Source organism: Saccopteryx bilineata, chromosome 2 (genome assembly GCF_036850765.1).
Source record: "Saccopteryx bilineata isolate mSacBil1 chromosome 2, mSacBil1_pri_phased_curated, whole genome shotgun sequence".
Taxonomy (NCBI): domain Eukaryota; kingdom Metazoa; phylum Chordata; class Mammalia; order Chiroptera; family Emballonuridae; genus Saccopteryx; species Saccopteryx bilineata.
In genome coordinates this window covers 221,466,283-221,485,421 of record NC_089491.1, presented here as the reverse complement: position 1 = coordinate 221,485,421, position 19,139 = coordinate 221,466,283, and the positions used below count along the sequence as shown (strand labels likewise).

General features: G+C 44.9%; 1 protein-coding gene, 1 long non-coding RNA gene and 1 pseudogene across 4 annotated transcripts in view; 1 reads left to right on the top strand and 2 right to left on the bottom strand.

Annotated features, from left to right (window-relative positions):
• Window positions 1-1,555: 1,555 nt before the first annotated feature.
• On the top strand, window positions 1,556-15,195 carry NDUFV3 (NADH:ubiquinone oxidoreductase subunit V3). 2 transcript variants are annotated; one of them, XM_066259288.1, is made up of 4 exons: window positions 1,556-1,703; window positions 3,661-3,781; window positions 10,894-11,976; window positions 14,962-15,195. In XM_066259288.1, the coding sequence occupies exons 1-4, from the start codon at window positions 1,656-1,658 to the stop codon at window positions 15,120-15,122; spliced, it is 1,413 nt and encodes a 470-aa protein (XP_066115385.1). In that variant the 5' UTR covers window positions 1,556-1,655; the 3' UTR covers window positions 15,123-15,195. The 2 variants fall into 2 exon arrangements, with proteins under 2 accessions (XP_066115385.1, XP_066115386.1); XM_066259289.1 differs by lacking the exon at window positions 10,894-11,976.
• LOC136323130 (large ribosomal subunit protein uL18-like) lies at window positions 8,240-10,185 on the bottom strand (annotated as a pseudogene).
• LOC136325247 (uncharacterized) overlaps window positions 11,194-19,139 on the bottom strand; it is a 40,640-nt gene continuing 32,694 nt past the window's right edge. The window contains exons 2-4 of one of the 2 annotated variants that reach the window (XR_010729223.1): window positions 13,764-13,845; window positions 12,583-12,654; window positions 11,195-11,325 (exon numbers count right to left, since the gene is read on the bottom strand). This is a non-coding gene — a long non-coding RNA (uncharacterized lncRNA). Of the gene's footprint in view, window positions 11,326-12,582; window positions 12,655-13,763; window positions 13,846-19,139 lie in introns of both variants that reach the window. The other variant, XR_010729222.1, reaches the window with a different exon arrangement.

Below are 19,139 nucleotides of genomic sequence, written 5' to 3'. Positions count from 1 at the left end.
TAAAATTTATGTATTTGTATTTATTGATTTTAGAATGAGGAAGGGAGAGACAGGAACATCAATCTGTTTCTTTCTGTCCCCTGACCAGGGATCAAACTGATAACCTCTGTGCTTTGGGAGGATGCTCTAAACAACCGAGCTATCCGGCCAGGGCTCTGTTTATTTTGCCACCTGAATGACTCTCCAGGCGTTAGCCCGGTGAAGTTGGAAATGCAGGTACATTCAACTTGGATGTAATACTTGAGGGCACTGGGTATGGCAGTAGCCAGGGCAGGGAGACATGATCAATAGGGGAGAAGGAAGCCAATTACTAAATATATCTACCCCACGATTATGCGGAACTTTGCTGAAAATCTGCATTGAAAGCTATAAACATTCAAGTAAAATAAACTTGCATTTCTGGCCTGACCAGGCGGTGGCGCAGTGGATAGAGCATTGGACTGGGATGCCTAGGACCCAGGCTCGAGATCCCGAGGTCACCAGCTTGAGCGCAGGCTCATCTGGTTTGAGCAAAAAGCTCACCAGCTTGGACCCAGGGACGCTGGCTCAAGCAAGGGGTTGCTCGGTCTGCTGAAGGCCTGCGGTCAAGGTACATATGAGAAAGCAATCAATAAACAACTAAGGCCTGACCTGTGGTGGCACAGTGGATAAAACGTCGACCTGGAAATGCTGAGGTCGCCGGTTCGAAACCCTGGGCTTGCCTGGTCAAGGCACATATGGGAGTTGATGCTTCCAGTCTCTGTCTCTCCCTCTCCTCTTTAAAATGAATAAATAAAAAAAACAAAACAAAACAAAAAAAAACAACTAAGGTGTTTTGCGGAACGAAAAACTAATGATTGATGCTTCTCATCTCTCCATTCCTGTCTGTCCCTGTCTATCCCTCTCTCTCTGACTCTGTTTCTGTAAGAAAAAAAAAAAAAAATTATAAAGATATTCAGCACGTTTAAAAAAAAATCCAAAAACTTGCATTTCTGATCTGCCTGGCTCCAGTGTTAGTGTTGTCACAGGCCAAAAATGCGTCCACGGTACCACCTGAGGTTGTTCTATTCGAGAAGCAGTGAACAGGGATGACCCCAAAAGACTACGCCGATGGAACAATGGTGTCTCACTTGACACTGCAGGGTGCCGGCGGAGGGAGACCGGGAATGTGGTCGGACAGAAGTTAACATGCAAGGGGGCCTGAAGCCCCACCAAGCATTACAGGACTGTCGGCCAAGGTCAGAAAAGCTCCGGGCACGGTTTGAAGTGCGTGCAGCTGGCGAGAGGGCACCAGAAGACCTCAGGCCCGCCCTCCGCACACAATAACAGGAGGCGTCCCTCTCAATGACCACGGTGGTGTCCCTGTGCCCAAGCCGCCGCGACACCCGAGGCACAAGAAATACCAGTCTGTTACTGGCGACTGCTACGGGAAACCGCCTCCAGATATTCCGCGGAGGCTGGAATGCGCAAGGTCACGCCTCCACCCCGCCCTATCCCCTTCTGTGATTGGTGCCTTCCGTCCTTGGTGCTTGCGTATTCGCTGCTTCCGGTCCGTCCCTGCCTGTGATTGGCGTTCTAGGTTAAAGAAGCGGAGGCGGCGGTACAGCAGTCATGTCAGTAAGGAAGCGACCGCCTCCCGGCCCGCCCCTTGCCTGGCCTTCTTCGGAGTTACCGCAATGGCGGCCTTCTTTTTGCTCCGGCAAGGACGAGCCGGGTCTCTGAAGGTAAAAGAGAACCGGGCCGGTGATGGGAAACGTCGTAAACCCGGGAAGAGGGGCGCGGCCCTAACGGGCACCTCAAGCCATCATGACGAGATGCGGGTCCGGCTCCCCGGAAGAGGAGAGTGCACCTGGCTGGGGCAGGCAGCCGGGATGGGGGCCGGCGACTGGACCCCCGACCTCTACCGGCTCCCGAGGGACCTGAATCCCCTGAGGAGCTTGCGGTGTGCGGGGTCCCCAGGTGGCGTGCTTCGCCGGGCTCTGTCAAAACCGTTCAGGACTGCGTCTTATAATTGAACCGGGAGAGAACTAGTGCGTACCTGGGGGACCCGATACCTTATTTCGCAGCTAAGAAGTCAGCTTACATTATTACCTCGTTTGTGAAAAGAATGAAGGGCTTTCTTTAAACTAAGTTCACTTCACTATATTTAAGTTTTTTAAAGGCTACTATTACATAAGCAACAACTGTTAATCGCAAAATAAAGTGTAGATGGGGAATCTGTTGTCAGAGAATCAACTCTTTTCTCCCTAAGACATAGATGCAAACAAGTTTTTTTTGCATTTGTATGTACATATATACACGTGCGTACAGTCATAATAAAAATACTGTCTCCCTCATATGTGCACTCTAGGTACCTCGGCTCTATGTGGGCCTTGGTAAATATATGCTGAGTGAATTAACAGTTTATAAAATGCTTGCCACTTATGTATTACAAACAATTTGAAGCAATTATTATTAATCTACATCGTTTTTTAAATGCTATTTTAAACAGTATTCTAATTTACTTTGTGAGTGTAGAGAAACATTTTACAAAGAAAGCCATATTTGTAGGTTAATAGTCAGTAGGTAATTGGAGACTGCAGAAAGGTAATGCACAGGAGAAAGTGGTTGGAAAAGTACCCAGATGTTCTTGAACCTGCATGTGTGTGTGTGTGTGTGTGTGTGTGCGTGTGTATGTGAGAGAGAGAGAGAGGCAGAGAGAGGGACACAGAAAGGGGGAGAGATGAGAAGCATCAATTCTTTGTTGCGACATCTTAGTTCAGCGGTTCTCAACCTGTGGGTCGCGACCCTGGCGGGGGTCGAACGACCAAAACACAGGAGTCGCCGAAAGCCAATATGTATTGTATTTCCGATGGCTTTCGGCGACCCCTGTGTTTTGGACGTTCCACCCCCGCCAGGGTCGCGACCCACAGGTTGAGAACTGCTGCCTTAGTTGTTCATTGATTGCTTTCTCATATGTGTCTTGACTGGGGGGGCTACAGCAGAGCGAGTGACCCCTTGCTCGAGCCAGCGACCTTGAGCTCAAGCTGGTGAGCCTTGCTCAAACCAGATGAGCCCGCACTCAAAGCTGGCGACCTCGGGGTCCTCCGCCTCCCAGTCCGACACTCCATTCACTGTGCCACCGCCTGGTCAGGTGAACCTGCATGTTCTTGAACTCAGGTGTTTTTTTCTTTATGTGTGTGGGATTTTTTTCCCCAAAATTTCCATAATATACATATATTATGAAAATTTTAATAATAGAAATATGCCATGTGAATGCAAACCATTGTTATGTAGTAATACATAATCTTCATATATGATAATAGCTGTTGTAAATGATATTACGCTAAAAATTTTTTATTTTTCGATTACATTTTACTTTAAATATTATTTTGTATTGGTTTTAGGTATACAGCATAGTGCTTACACAATCATGTACTTTACAAAGTGTTCTGCTTGATATTTCCAGAACCCACTGGCACCATACATAGTTATTACAATGTTATTGACTTTATTCCCTGTGCTGTACTTTACATCCCGTGACTGTTTCGTAACTACTAATTTGTACTTCTCAGTCCTTTCACCCAGTTCCCCAACCCTTCTCTCCTCTGGCAACTACCAGTCCGCTCTGTATTATTCCATTTCAATTTGTTGATTCATTATCGATTCCTAAAATATGCTTATTTTCAATTCTTTTGTCAGACTGTGCTCCTAGAAGGACGAGTGTTTCAAGGACTGACTTCTACAGCTTCTCTGTCTGCAGAATCAGGAAAGAGTGACAAGGGACTGCCACCGAATTCCAAGAAGCAGAGTCCACCAAAAAGTAAGATTTTAATGATTGTCATAAGGGAAAAGAATGCAGATAAATCACTCAGCTTCCCAGGAAGCATCCAGATTATAATCAGACATAAGATCTGTAACAGATTTTAAATCAAACAATTCAGTAATATAACAGTATTTTTTTTTTTGTATTTTTCTGAAGCTGGAAACGGGGAGAGACAGACAGACTCCCGCATGCGCCCGACCTGGATCCACCCGGCACGCCCACCAGGGGCGATGCTCTGCCCACCAGGGGGCGACACTTTGCCCCTCTGGGGCGTCGCTCTGCCCGACCAGAGCCACTCTAGCGCCTGGGGCAGAGGCCAAGGAGCCATCCCCAGCGCCCGGGCCATCTTTGCTCCAATGGAGCCTTGGCTGCGGGAGGGGAAGAGAGAGACAGAGAGGAAGGAGGGGGGGTGTGGAGAAGCAAATGGGCACCTCTCCTATGTGCCCTGGCCGGGAATCGAACCGGGGTCCCCCGCACGCCAGGCTGACGCTCTACCGCTGAGCCAACCGGCCAGGGCCAATATAACAGTATTTTACTCAACATTTAGCCCTGAACTGATTCTGTCTGTATTTTCTAAATGCCAGACTCTGATGTATAGCAACAGAATGCAGAATTAAAGGCTCTGAGTGTTTGTTTGTTCATTCGTTCGTTTGTTCATTCATTCATTCATGAGAGACAGACAGGGAGGGAGAGAGATGAGCAGTATCAGTTCTTTGTTGTGGCACCTTAGTTGTGCATTGATTACTTTCTCATACATGCCTTGACCAGGTAGCTCCAGCCAAGCCTGTGACCCCTTGCTGAAGCCAGCGACCATGGAGTCATGTCTATGATTTCATGCTCAAGTCAGTGACCAGTGACCCCTGCACTCAAGCCGGATGAACCCATGCTCAAGCCAGCGATCTCAGGGTTTCAAACCTGGGTCCTCTGGGTTCCAGGCTGGTGCTCTATCCACTGTGCTGCCGCCTGGTCAGGCAAGGCTCTGGGTATATATAGCCCTAATACAGACCCTGTACTTCCATGAGGTGGCCATAGACCCCGCTTTAGTTTTCTTTCCCTGATTGTGACTTTTTCAGTGTTTTGAAACTCAACTTTGTTCACCCACAGTCTAAGATTGCAGGCGTTTTATTGTGACTGTGAAAAGAGACTGAAGAGCAGGCACCATTTTTCATTATAATTCATCTTGATGGAGCATGATGTCTGCTTTGTTTCCAGCTCTTTCCACAGTCATTTTGACTCTTAGCACCAGTTTTTACTGTGCTTTTCCCCTGAATGCCAATGTAGCATATCCTCACTGAAGAAAAATAGCAAATGTAGCAGAATGTTTTAAATACTACTTCTAGGAATTTTATATTCTATTCCCCACTAACTATTAATTGATTATAATCCAGGTCTGTTGCATTTGGTCTTAACTAATGAAACCTTAGTTAGCTCTTTTAAATATATATATAGTATCTGTAGTCTCTCAGGGTGACATTGGTTAATAAAATTATATTGGTTTCAAGTGCACAACTCTAATACATCATTTGTGGATTGTATTGTGTGTTCACAACCCCAAAACAAGTTTCCTGCCATCACCATTTATCCCCCTTTACCCCCCTTTACCTCCCTTCACCCCCCTTTCCCTCTGGTAACCACCATACTGTTGTCTGTGTCTGAGTTTTGGCTGTGAGTGGGTGTGTGCATGTTTAGGATTTTGTTTGTTTGTTTGCTTGCTTAATCCCTTCACCTTTTTTACACAATCCACAACTCCCTCCTCTCTGACAGCCATCAGACTGTTCTCTGTCTGAGTCTGTTTCTATGTTGCTTGTTAGTTTTCTTGGCAAATATTTAATCTTCATGGGGGGGGTAGAATATTAATTTCATTTTCTCTTATTTTCATGATAATATTATTTTCTCAGTTCAAAAGTGTTTAGGCCCTGGCCGGTTGGCTCAGTGGTAGAGCATTGGCCTGGTGTGCAGGAGTCCCAGGTTTGATTCCCGGCCAGGGCACACAGGAGAAGTGCCCATCTGCTTCTCCACCCCTTCCCCTCTCCTTTCTCTCTGTCTCTCTCTTCCCCTCCCACAGCCAAGGCTCCACTGGAATAAAGTTGGCCCGGGTGCTGAGGATGGCTCTGTGGCCTCTGCCTCAGGCACTAGAATGGCTCTGGATGCAACAGCGACGCCCCAGATGGGCAGAGCATCACCCCTTGGTGGGCATGCCGGGTGGATCCCGGTCAGGCGCATGTGGGAGGCTGTCTGACTGCCTCCCCGTTTCCAGCTTTGGAAAAATACAAAAAAAAAAAAAAAAGTGTTTAGATTCTTTTGTCCCTCCTTAGTCTGCACAAAAACATGAGTAGGTTATACGATACTGGCACTCAGTTGAGAGTGCCAGCCTGCCAGCTGCCTTTCACACATTGTTGAACTCCTCTGAGGAGACACCTTCCCTGGTGGCGTCCTTGGCCCTGTCAACTGGAAGCCTGATGTTGACAGATACATTATTGAATTGTCCTGTACCAGCTTCATTTTTAATTTTTCTTTTTACCTGCTTCATTTTTAAATCCAGTGTGTTCTCTCTCTTTCTCTCTCTTTCTTTTTTTATCCATAAGTTTTTAAATGTCTTAAACAAAAAGAAGTTTATGTTTGTTTTTCGTGGACATAACCATAATACTATCACCACACTTAAAACACGTCTGTAAGAATGTCAGTTAAGCCTGACCTGTGGTGGCGCAGTGGATAAAGCGTCGACCTGGAAATGCTGAGGTCGCCGGTTCAAAACTCTGGGCTTGCCTGGTCAAGGCACATATGGGAGTTGATGCTTCCAGCTCCTCCCCCTGTCTCTCTCTCCTCTCTCTGTCTCTCTCTCTCCTCTCTAAAAATAAATAAATAAAATAAAAAGCCCTTAATATTTGAAGAAGAAAAAAAAAAAAAAAAAAAAGAATGTCAGTTAAGTCTGACCAGGTGGTGGTACAGTAGATAGAGCATTGGCCTGAGACATTGAGGACCCAGGTTCAAAACTCTGAGGTTGCCTAGCCAGGCAGTGGCACAATGGATGGAGCGTTGGACTGGGGTGCAGAGGGCCCAGGTTCAAAGCCCCCAGGTCGCCAGCTTGAGCATGGGCTCATCTGGTTTGAGCAAGGCTCACCAGCTTGGACCCAAGGTCGCTGGCTTGAGCAAGGGGTCACTCGGTCGCTGTAGCCTGGTCTGCTGTAGCCCCCGCGTCAAGGCATGTGTGGGAACACAGTCTATGAGCGACTGGGGTGCCGCAGCAAGGGGTAGGTGCTTCTCATCTCTCTCCCTGTCTGTCTGTCCCTCTGTCTCTCTCTGTCTGTGTCACCAAAAAAACCCCCCAAAAAACCCGAGGTCACTGACTTGAACCTGGGCTCATCCGGCTTGCACATAGACTCACCAGTGAGGTCACTGGCTTAAGTGTAGCATCACAGACATGACCGCATGGTTGCTGGCTTGAGCCACGGATCACTGGCTCAGCTGCAACTCCCCAGTGAAGGCTCATATGAGAAAGCAATCAATGAGCAACTAAGGTGCCGCAAGTATGAGTTCATGCTTCTCATGTGTGTATGTATCTCTCTCTCTCTCTGACTTGCTTGTTAATTTTTAAAAAAATATCATATCTGGCCTGACCAGGTGGTGGTGCAGTGGATAGAGTGTTAAACTGGGATGTAGAAGGACCCAGGTTCGAGACCCCGAGGTTGCTAGCTTGAGCGCGGGCTCATCTGGCTTGAGCAAAAAGTTCACCAGCTTAGACCCAGGGTCGCTGGCTCCAGCAAGGGGTTACTCAGTCTGCTGAAGGCCCACAGTCAAGGCACATATGAGAAAGCAATCAATGAACAACTAAGGAGTCGCAACGCGCGATGAAAAACTAATGATTGATGCTTCTCATCTCTCTGTTCCTGTCTGTCTATCCCTATCTATCCCTCTCTCTGACTCTCTCTGTCTCTGGGAAAAAAAAAAAAAAAAAAAAATCATATCTGAATATGTGCCTGTCATTCTTTCATTATTTACTGATGAATGAATAGTTGAGTTTTTGGGGGGTTTTGTTTTGTTTCTTTTTTTAGTGAGAGACAGGAAGGGATGTAGAAGAGAAGCATAAACTTGTAGTTGTATCACTTTAGTTGTTCATTGACTGCTTCTCATATGTGCTTGGATGGGGGAGCCAGTGACACGCTTACTCAAGACATTGACCTTGAGCTTCAGGTCATCGGCCTTTGGGCTCAAGCCCCCAACCATGGTATCATTTCAGCGATCCTACACTCAGGCTAGCGACCTCAGGATTTGAACCTGGGACCTCAGCATCCCAGTTCAGTGGTCTATCCACTGTGCCACCGCTGGTCAGGCAAGTAGTTGAATTTTATTACTAATATTATATTTGACTGTTTGTTTGCTTGCTTATTTTGCTGTTTGGTCAGTAAGTAATGTCTTTATCTGAAAAATCTTCATAGAAAATTGTGGTTTGGTTTATTAGCTCTTAGCAGCCTGTTCCTGAGCACTGAAGAAGCTTTTCTTCTGAGCTACCCAATCTTTTGGGCAAGAGACATTTTGGGATGGTTCCCCCTCTTCTGTTTAACTTCTTTCTTAGGCTTCTTCTCATATAAACTATATTCCCTCAAATAGCATCATAAGGCCCTGGCCAGTTGGCTCAGTAGTAGAGCGTTGGCCTGGCATGCAGAAGTCCCGGGTTCGATTCCCGGCCAGGGCACACAGGAGAAGTGCCCATCTGCTTCTCCACCCCTCCCCCTCTCCTTCCTCTCTGTCTCTCTCTTCCCCTCCTGCAGTCGAGGCTCCATTGGAGCAGAGATGGCCCGGGCGCTGGGGATGGCTCCTTGGCCTCTGCCTCAGGCGCTAGAGTGGCTCTGGTGGCGGCAGAGTGAGGCCCCGGAGGGGCAGAGCATCACCCCCTGGTGGGCGTGCTGGGTGGATCCCGGTCGGGCGCATGCGGGAGTCTGTCTGACTGTCTCTCCCCGTTTCTAGCTTCGGAAAAATACAAAAAAATATATATATATATAGCATCATGAGCTGTCTTATATACCTCCATCCTGTCTGGAGTTATGCTGTTCTTTATGTACTGAGAGAATTGGTTCTTGTAAGCATCTTCATCTTCCATTAGGTAAGACATGTAATCTGCAGTGTTCTGACCCATGATGTGTTTCTGATGTACTTCTGCATTGAATTCCTTGCTTTCTGAATCAACCAGGAATTCACTTCATACTGTGAAAGATAGACAAGCCCCAATCCGCAACTCCCTTCAGGGCCCCAAAAACTTTTATTTTCAGTAGTAGTTCTTGCAAGCTTTGTATCCAGTTACAAGTGAAGGCACCAGGTTGACCATCACTGCTTTCCACATTTAGTTCTCCAGCCACCTCCACTTGGCTTTCATAGATCTTTCCCAGGCCAAACCTGTTGAGAAGCCTGCGTGCCAGCAGCAGACCAGTACAATGTGTGCGGCTTAATTTGTCAGACCAACCTTCACACCATACTTTGGGAGTTCATGAGTGTAAACCACATAAACTATCATATTTCACCCTGGCCTGTTGGTAGAGCATCAACCCAGTGTGTGGGTGTCCTGGGTTCAATTCCTGGTCAAGGCACACAGGAGAGGCACCCGTTTCTCTACCCCTCCCCCTCTCGTTTTTCTCTCTTTCTCACTGTCTGTCTCCAGTCTCCTCCTGCAGCCATGGCTCAATTGGAGCGAGTTGGCCCCAGGCCCTGAAGATGACTCCATGGCCTCTGCCTCAAGTGCTAAGAAGAGCTTGGTTGCTGAGCAACAGAGCAATGCCCCAAATGGGCAGAGCATCTCCCCCTAGTGGGCTTGCTAGGTGGATCCCAGTCAGGGCACATGCAAGGGTCTGTCTCTGCCTCCCCTCCTCCCACTGAATTAAAGAAAAAGTTTCCTCTCTACGAGCATATCTATTGGTTCAAAGAACTGTCATCCTGTACTTGGATATGTTGTGTTTATTTTTATCCTGGATTACCTGGCATTTCCAGGCCTAGTAATCACTTTACCATCTTGTCGTCTTCTAAGTTTCACTTGGTAGCTCTTAAAGTAGGCCTTATTTTTGACAACATTAGCAAGCCCCATCTTATGGAAGAGAGACCTCATCTATTGCTCTGAAGCTGTATATCTGCAATCTTGCTTCATAGATTTATGAAATTAGACTAGTGAATTTTAAAACATCATGGTAGGGTCAAAGATGCCCCTTTTTAGAAACAGGCTTCTGTATATAAATGGAAATCAGGTACTTTGTCCTGTGACAGTTTGGGGGTACAGTTATGAGATGGGAACACTGAGCTGGGAGTTGTTCTTGGGTTCATAGCTTCTGCCTCAGGACACAGCAGGCCCTGCAGACCCCTGAGCCTTAGTCCCTTTGTGCCTGAGTGGGGTCAGCAAGCATGCCCCATGTAAGATGGGGCCAGCAGTGATCAGAGATGTGGTATGCGCGTGGGCACAGTTTTCAAGGCTGTACTGTCTTTAACACACATTACATTTGTATCTCAAAATTTAAAAAATAGTAATCTCAGTATGGAGAAAAAGAAGGAGTGCTCCTAAATTAATGTGGGCAGGCATCAGTGTTTCCCCAGAGTGTCAGTGATTGGTAAGGGTAAGACTTAAACAAGTACTTTTCGCCCACAGGTGGCACTTTGCCAGATTAAACCCCTGCCAGTGGAGGGTGTGTTTATTCTATTTGTCTTTCAAGGAAAGTCACTACCAAACTAAAACTCTGTCAAGTGTATGGCATCCCATCTCCAGACAAATGTAGAGATTTCATGAAAGCACACAGGCAATGTCATACTTATTCAAAGTGAAAGCCATTGTTCCTCTAGTGACAGTGCTGTTTCAAGGGACATCATTCTGTACTACTGAATGCAGATATGGTGTGGGTGCTGACATGTAGGTACAGCAGTTACTTGTGGCATCTACCGGTCATAGCAGTAAGCTTCCTTCAGAGTCACAAAGAGGATCCTGGACTGAGCTACAGCAGGTCAGAGTAACTCAATACAAAGCAGAATGCTACAGTTTAATAAATGACAAGTTGGTATATGATGAAATGTCTGTCACTTTGATAAATTTAGGTTGTTTTATTAAAAATAATATTCCTCTTTATGCCATTTCCTAGATGTAGTGGACCCAAAGGAGAGGGGCAAGCTACTAACCACCCCAACAGCAGCTGAAGTGTCTAAAAACTTAACTTCATCCAGTTCTTACTCATCAGTGGTGAATCAAGGTGGGACAGGAGCTAGCCCTAACCCTGATGACAACGTGCTAGTCATAGATGAAAGGGTTTCAGAGCTTTTGTCAAGAAAGACTTTGATAGAGTTTCCTCAGAAAGTTCCATCTTCATTCAGAAAACAGGGCTCCAGTCCAGAAGTTCTTCAGAAAAAGAGAGTGACAGATGCTTCCTCTTCCTCTTCATCCAGCTCTTCTGATTCCGAGTCTGACGGGGAGGGAGGTGGCTCCGAAGCTGATTCTCCAGCAGTGAGCAGAGGAAAGGTTCCAAAACCAGAGGCCTCCCATGCCTTTGAAAATGGAGCCCCCAAAATTTTAGTATCTGCAAAAGAGAAGATGTGGTCACCACAGCCACATCTGGACCTCACTTCTGCAGTGAAGCCCCATCAGGCAAAGAAGAAAGGGACCTCCAGTAAGCCATTAAAGGAAAGAAAAGACCAGCCAAAAGCCACAGTATCCAAGTCACAGGGAAATGAAGAGTTTATGAAGCAAAATGTAAAGGAAAAAAAACTTCAGGAAATATTTAAATCAACTAAAATAGATAAAGAAAGCCAAAAGCCATTTGAAGTAAAAAAAATTTCATCTGACTATACAAAGTCAGGATTATCTATACAACTGGGTGGTGGCCCAGTGCCCACTCCATTGACAGAAAAGACCACCACAGAAGGACAGCTGCCAGCAACTCCTCCTGAAAGAAAAGGAAGACATTTAGGAAAACAAGTACCAGAGCCTGATGGGGAGGTGGCTTTTTCCCCATTCAGAAAGGGAAATTTGGGGAAGCAAGTAATAGAAGAAATTTCAAAGGCTAAAGAAGAGAATTTGGAAGACCAGTTGCCAATAAAAAATTTGAAGTCAGTTCCTGTCTATAATAAAGGTGTTTTTGATGAAAAGATAGCAGTACTAAAGCTTGAGGCAAAGGGTGAAATCACTGAAGACTCAGCAACCCAAGTAGGAGACCAGGACGACACACAGGGTATACCTTGACTGTTGAGAATTCTTGTCCTTTGGGGGTGGTTAGACTGAAGAACTAGGATATAAAGAAGTACTACTACTAATCAGATTCTGTAGTTAGAAATACAGCCTGTGACACTGTCTCAGATAAGTGGAGAAGTCTATCTGAATTGTGAATAATATACATCTTATATACAAAAATCCCTAAAACATTTTTAAAAAGACCTTCCTGCCTTTATTTTATTTTATTATTATTTTTTTTTTTTGAGAGAGAGGAACAGAGAGAGAGAGAGAGAGAAGCATCACCCGTAGTTGCTTTCACTTTAGTTAAACATCGATTGCTTCTCATACGTGCCTTGACTGGGGCCAAGCCGGTGTCCCTTTGCTGAATCTAGTGACCTTGGGCTTTTCATGCCCAAGACCCCACGCTGAAGTGCCTAGACTCAGAACCAGTGACTTCAGGGTTTTGAGCTGATGGCCTCAGCATTCCAGGTCGATGCTCTACCCATGGCACCACCACCAGTTAGGCTAAAACATTTTAAATTTATTTTATAATGAAAGAATAGGCCCTTGGCACTCTTGACTGTTCTTTAAGCAGTATAATTTTGAAACTGGCAGTTTAACTTACCAGTTTTCAGAGGTGAGCCAGTGTCCACTTTATGAAATTGCAGAACAGCTCATTGAATGGAAAGGGGGAGCCCTGTTTAAATGAAGGGCAATAGTTACACTTGGTCTGATGGTCTTCAGGAGCATCTTTGTGCCTAAGGGAAAACCTGCATTTTAAGAATTCTAGTAGTGACTCGAAGGCAGTGATGGACCGCATAAATCTTTTCACTGGACATTTCCTTTTCTGCTTTATCTGAAAAACATCAGGCTGCTTTATTTTTCTATAAAGAATTTTTGTGAATGGCCTTTTTGCTACCACAGATTATTTTGTTTTAGTTTACAGTTTCATTTTAGAGAGAGAGGGAAGCATTCATTTGTTGTTTCACTTAATTGTGCATCTGTTGGTCCCATATGGGCCCTGACCATGGATCCAACCCACAACCTTGGTGTTTGGGGATGACTCTTTAACTGACTGAGCTAACTGGCCAGGGCCACTACCACAGATTTTTATTTTTTATTTTATTTTATTTTATTTTTTGTATTTTTCTGAAGTTGGAAACGGGGAGGCAGTCAGACACTCCCGCATGCGCCTGACCGGGATCCACCCAGCATGCCCATCTGGGGCGTCGCTCTGTTGCAACCAGAGCCATTCTAGCGCCTGAGGCAGAGGCCATAGAGCCATCCTCAGCACCCGGGTCAACTTTGCTCCAATGGAGCCTTGGCTGCGGGAGGGGAAGAGAGACAGAAAGGAAGGAGAGGGGGAGGGGTGGAGAAGCAGATGGGTGCTTCTCTGTGCCCTGGCAGGGAATCGAACTCAGGACTCCTGCACACCAGGCCGACGCTCTACCACTGAGCCAACCAGCCAGGGCCTACCACAGATTTTTAAAGGGAAACTGGATTTCTATAATCTTACCATTTTCTTGTGCATTGAACTTTATAAAATACAGTGTGCTTTAGGTAGGTTATTGTAAGACAGTAAAGGGGGTTTCCAATTTTAGGATCTGTGTTTCTTCAACGTACTATTCTGTATCTTTGAAATGCATTACTAACAAACTCAATTCCTTCCTGACTGCTCTTTGTTTTTTTTAAAGTCTTTCTTTTGCCTAATTTGTTGCCTGGTCATTATTGTTATGTTGATATAATTTACATGTATTCTTTCCTTTTTCTCTATTTGTCATTAACATGCAAAGTGCCAGCACTTACCAGACTGTTCAAGACCTCAAGAACGGCATAGCCTGCCACTCTTATTTCAGTCATTCTGTAAATTGGAGAGGAATACCAAAACCTTCAGGAGGAAAACAGAAATTGGGGTTTTCAGATTGCAAATCTTTTTTGAAAAATCTTTCTAATTTTTCATGGACAAGTGAATTTTCCAATATTCTCTTTGCCCTTTGGAGGAGAATAATGCTGGTCAGGACTGCAGGGAGCTCTGTCTGTGCAGTGGACTAAATGTCACCACATCCACTTGGCTCCTTAAGTTTTCTATACCCACACTTACCTCACTTTGAAGATACCCCTACACCACATTGAAGATACTCTACTCATGCAGATGGAAAGATGTCAGCTTTTTAAATAACATCATTTTTGTTTCATGCAACTAAAAAAAAATGAAGCTGTTGGTATGAATTCAAATAGTGAGAAAATGTATTTAAGTTATATTTTGTGCAGCCTGAGTAGAAGTGGAGAGAGCCACAGTGACCAAGTTTGGGATCAGTAAGAGCTTAACCCAGACCTTTGCCAACACCCTGCAAGCTCTGTCCCGCCGCCATTTTATCTTGCGCTCCATGTTACCAGAGAGCAATTTTTCTTTTGCTCTAACCTCACACTTTTAGCTTTAAGATTACCAAATATCTAAGTGTATGGGTTTTAACTTTTTTCCACTTAAGGAAGCTGAATTAGTATTTTTTAGTCTGGATCTAAAGTATCAGCAACTTCTTAAAAAAAAAGTCAAAACGAAACCTACACATCCCGTTTCCATACCCTTTGTGTAGTTATTAAAACAGTTGGAATTTATCTAATTCTTTTATATTCAGAGGCTCAGTCTCTGCTTTTGAAGTTTTCTTCTCTAAATGTTTATTTGTCACAGACACATTTCTAATAGATCTCATTTTCTTTTCCTGCATCTTTAGGTGACCTCAAAGTCCTCCATAATTGTTTTAGGCATTTTCAAAGTTCTGGGAAGTCTAGGATCTAGAAATACATAAAGATGTTAAGACACATCATAATAACTATTCCATTTCCGTAGTTAAGGCCGTATGTTTTAGAATACATTTTCAGCTAATCTCTTGATTTTGGTTTTGAAGACACTTGCTTTCATTGGCTTTTTTGGTGAGAGACTTCATAACAGGGTTATTAAGAAGCTCCTTATCCAATGTGTTCACTGAGTGTGTTTCCCCCACAGAGCCCGTGCAAGCTGCCCCTCCCGAGCCATTTGACAACACCACCTACAAGAATCTCCAGCATCATGACTATACCACGTACACCTTCTTAGACCTGAACCTGGACCTCTCGAAATTAAGGTTGCCCCAGCCCTCTTCCGGACGAGAATCACCTCGCCACTGAGAGCTGTTTTGTAATTCCAGTTATGTTGTCTGCTGCATTCTTGCCTGTAAAATAAAATCTGCTCAAGTCATGAGGCCTGGCGTTTGTAATTGGTTTTCCTTTTATACCTTCACAGTGACTGGTGAATTAGCACGACTGCTGACCATTTATTCAGCATGTGTTTTGAAACATCTGTATACAAGGAATTTTTCTTTAGAGCTATGGCTGCCTGGACATCCATAAAACTAGACAAATGTGGGTGCTCTCTAGTATTGTGAGTGTATATTGAGTCCCTTAGCTAGGTATTGACAGGAGGAATGGTTCCAGCCTCTTAATTTTATAGACCTAGTTCTTAATAAATTAAGAGTTTGCAAATTTTAACTACTGCACTGCAAAGAAATATCAAATGAAAGCATTTTATTATTAGAAAAGGAACAGAATCCTGTTCACTTGGATTAGGTATTTGCTGTCAACTCAGAAGCTTTTGGTGGTAGGATTAAGGAGAGGTTTCCAAGTGGCCGTAGCCTACTCTGCTGAATTAGCAACAGTGGCTAAATACTTCACATTACTCAAAATGTTGCATGCGTGGGGGGTGAGTCATGCTGTGTCTGCCCCAAGCACCCTGCAGGAATGAAATAAGCAGACTGCTCTGAGAAAGGAACAAATCTAAATAAAAGTGCTGCTGATTCAGAGCTGAGATAAAAACAAAACAAAAAAAACAGTATCCATCCCTTTGGGCAACACTTCATGGCCTGAGGTGGCAAGTTGTCTGCACATATGTGACAGTTTCATGTTTGGCCTTGTTCACATGCTTGTTTATGGGCCTCGCTTCATTTCATCTGAATTCTAGTCATTGGTCTCCAGTCAATTTACAGCAAACAATATAGTGGATTTGTAATTTATGATTCACATTCCTGTAATCCTACATTTCTTAAAAATTAATCCAAGTAAGAATACCAAAATTGAAAACAGCTTTGGAAAGTAATACTGTGATTGTGTCAGATTTTCTTACCACCCAAGAGGCTTAGCAACTCAGCAAGTCTTCGAAGCACATTTTTTTTATTATCAAATTACTAAAACCACATTACCAAAGAGAAAGTGGAAAATAGTAAGATTACCTAAAATCCACAGTTCCAACCCAGCCACTGTTAACATTTTACATGTTTCCTCAGTGGTGGTGGTCTTAGATGTAATCATATAATGTACATAGAGTTCTCTATCCAAGTCTTTTTTCCATCTAACAGCCTGCTTGTCTAACTGGCCCGCACACAGCCCTTGTAATGTGTGGGGGTGCACTGGGTGGCAGGGGAAGTAGAATATGAAGCTACTTACTGAGTGTGTTTCCCATAACTGTTAATGCCACAGACTTGAAAGCCTTTTTACATAAAAATGAGTATGAAGATATTTTAATTTCCAGGAAGTTTTCCCTTGGAACCTGTCCTGTGGGATTGTCAGTCTCCTTGGGACTTTGGTCCCCTCTCTGCCACTGATAAGGCTTGAAAAGCGACAATAGGCAGCAGAACTGCCTGCACCCTACTGGAGGACACGAGAGATACACATGCCACAGAATCAATCTGTCCTATGAAAGCAGGGAGTGGCAACCGTTTTCTATAAGGGGCCAGATAGTAAATATTTTAGGCTTTGCCACACATATATAGTGTTGCACAAACTTCCTTTTATTTTATTTTATTTTTATTTATTTTTTTCATTTTTCTGAAGCTAGAAACAGGGAGAGACAGTCAGACAGACTCCCGCATGCGCCCGACCGGGATCCACCCGGCAGGCCCACCAGGGGTTACGCTCTGCCCACCAGGGGGCGATGCTCTGGGCGTCGCCATGTTGCGACCAGAGCCACTCTAGCGCCTGAGGCAGAGGCCACAGAGCCATCCCCAGCGCCCGGGCCATCTTTGCTCCAATGGAGCCTTGGCTGTGGGAGGGGAAGAGAGAGACAGAGAGGAAAGCACGGTGGAGGGGTGGAGAAGCAAATGGGCGCTTCTCCTGTGTGCCCTGGCTGGAAATCGAACCCGGGTCCTCCGCACGCTAGGCCGACGCTCTACCGCTGAGCCAACTGGCCAGGGCCCAAACTTCCTTTTAAATGCTTTAAAAATGTTATAATCATTCTTAGCTTGTGGGCCTTACACAGAAACAGAGAGCAGGGTTTCTCTAAGGGACCAAAGTTTGTTGACCTTGTGGACACCAGGATTAAAGGGCTCACCGTAGATCACTGAATTGAATAAAAGGGCTGGCCAGAGAGAAGACTAAGACTAAATAAGTGGTGTGTTCTAGGTGCCCGGTTCCTCAGGTTCTATCTCTTCCTCTCCCTGACCTTCAGTTCCTTTTCCTTCCTCCTGCCATAATTCTAGAAGGGGTCTGAAACAACACCAGAATATAAACAACCAACAGCTAAAGTGCTGTTTGTTCCAGAATAATTTTCATTCTTACGGCCCTGTAATAAGATCACTGTAAATGCCTCCTAAATGCCAGGCCTAGGCTGGGACCGTGGGTTCAGAACAATGATGACAATCAGTCTCCCGAGGAAGGATGAGAGACAGGCGAAAAGCACCTGAAGGTAACATGCCGCATTTAATGACAGCAGGGTGATAACAGAAGTGAGATGTCTGGGGAAGAGGTGAAAGTGGGTGTTCATCAGAGAAGGCTGTGCAGGACATGGTGTCTCACAGGAACATTGAAAGGTGGAACTTTGTGGAGTGAATCTGGAGGGTCTTCAAGGCATCAAGATGAGTATATGCAAAGGCCTGGACATTGAGACAGCAGTTGGTTTTCAGGAAAATCAGCCCTTTGGCATCACTTGAAGCTATGCTTGAAAGGAGACACACATAAACTGAATGAGTAACGAGGGCTGAGTCATGAAGCTTGGGCTCTGCGTTAGTCAGCCTCAGCTTCCCTATCACAATGCCACAGTGAATGGCTTAACCCAGTGGTCCTCAACCTTTTTGAGCCACGGATCGGATTAATGTCAGAAAATATTTTCACAGACCGGCCTTTAGGGTGGGACAAATAAATGTATCACATGACCGAGACAAGCGTCAAGAGTGAGTCTTAGACGAATGTAACAGAGGGAATCTGGTCATTTTTTAAAAATAAAACATCGTTCAGACTTAAATATAAATAAAACAGAAATAATGTAAGTTATTTGTTCTTTCTCTGCGGACCGGTACCAAATGGCCCACGGACCGGTACCGGTCTGTGGCCCGGGGGTTGAGGACCACTGGCTTAACTGACACATTTATCGTCTCACATGTCTAGAACTAAAAGGGCTGGTGGCAGAGGAGATAAAAAAAATGGTAACACGCCTGACCAGGCGATGGCACAGTGGATAGAGCGTTGGACTGGGATGCGGAGGACCCAGGTTTGAGACCCCGAGGTTGCCAGCTTGAGCACGGGCTCATCTGGTTTGAGCAAAGCTCACCAGCTTGGACCCAAGGTCGCTGGCTTGAGCAAGGGGTTACTCGGTCTGCTGAAGGCCCATCATCAAGGCACATATGAGAAAGCAATCAATGAACAACTAAGGTGTCGCAATGAAAAACTGATGATTGAAGCTTCTCATCTCTCTCCGTTCCTGTCTGTCTGTCCCTTTCTATCCCTCTCTCTGACTCTGTCTCTGTAAATAAATAAATAAATAAATAAAATTTAAAATAAATAAATAAATAAAAGAATGATAACACATTGATGAGGTTTAAGACAGGAAGACCTGGAAGTTCATGATTTCACTCTAACTTTTCAAGAGCTGAAGAACTTTCATAATAAAATGAATTTTTAAAATCCTACTGGTAATTCAGAAAATAAAATTGGAAAGGATGAAACTTGAGAAAAGAGAGAGAAAACGGTCACTTTGCAATTCCTCCAGGCAGAGTGACGACATGTTGTGCTCAAATGTGACTCCTCGGCTGGGTGGCCAGGTAACTTGGAGGTTTGGTAGACATGGCTAAACTGTCATCCTGGAAAGTTGGTCCAGTTTATAATCTTTCCAACAGTTTATGGATGCACCAGTCCACTTACACCCTTGCCAGCAGCAGG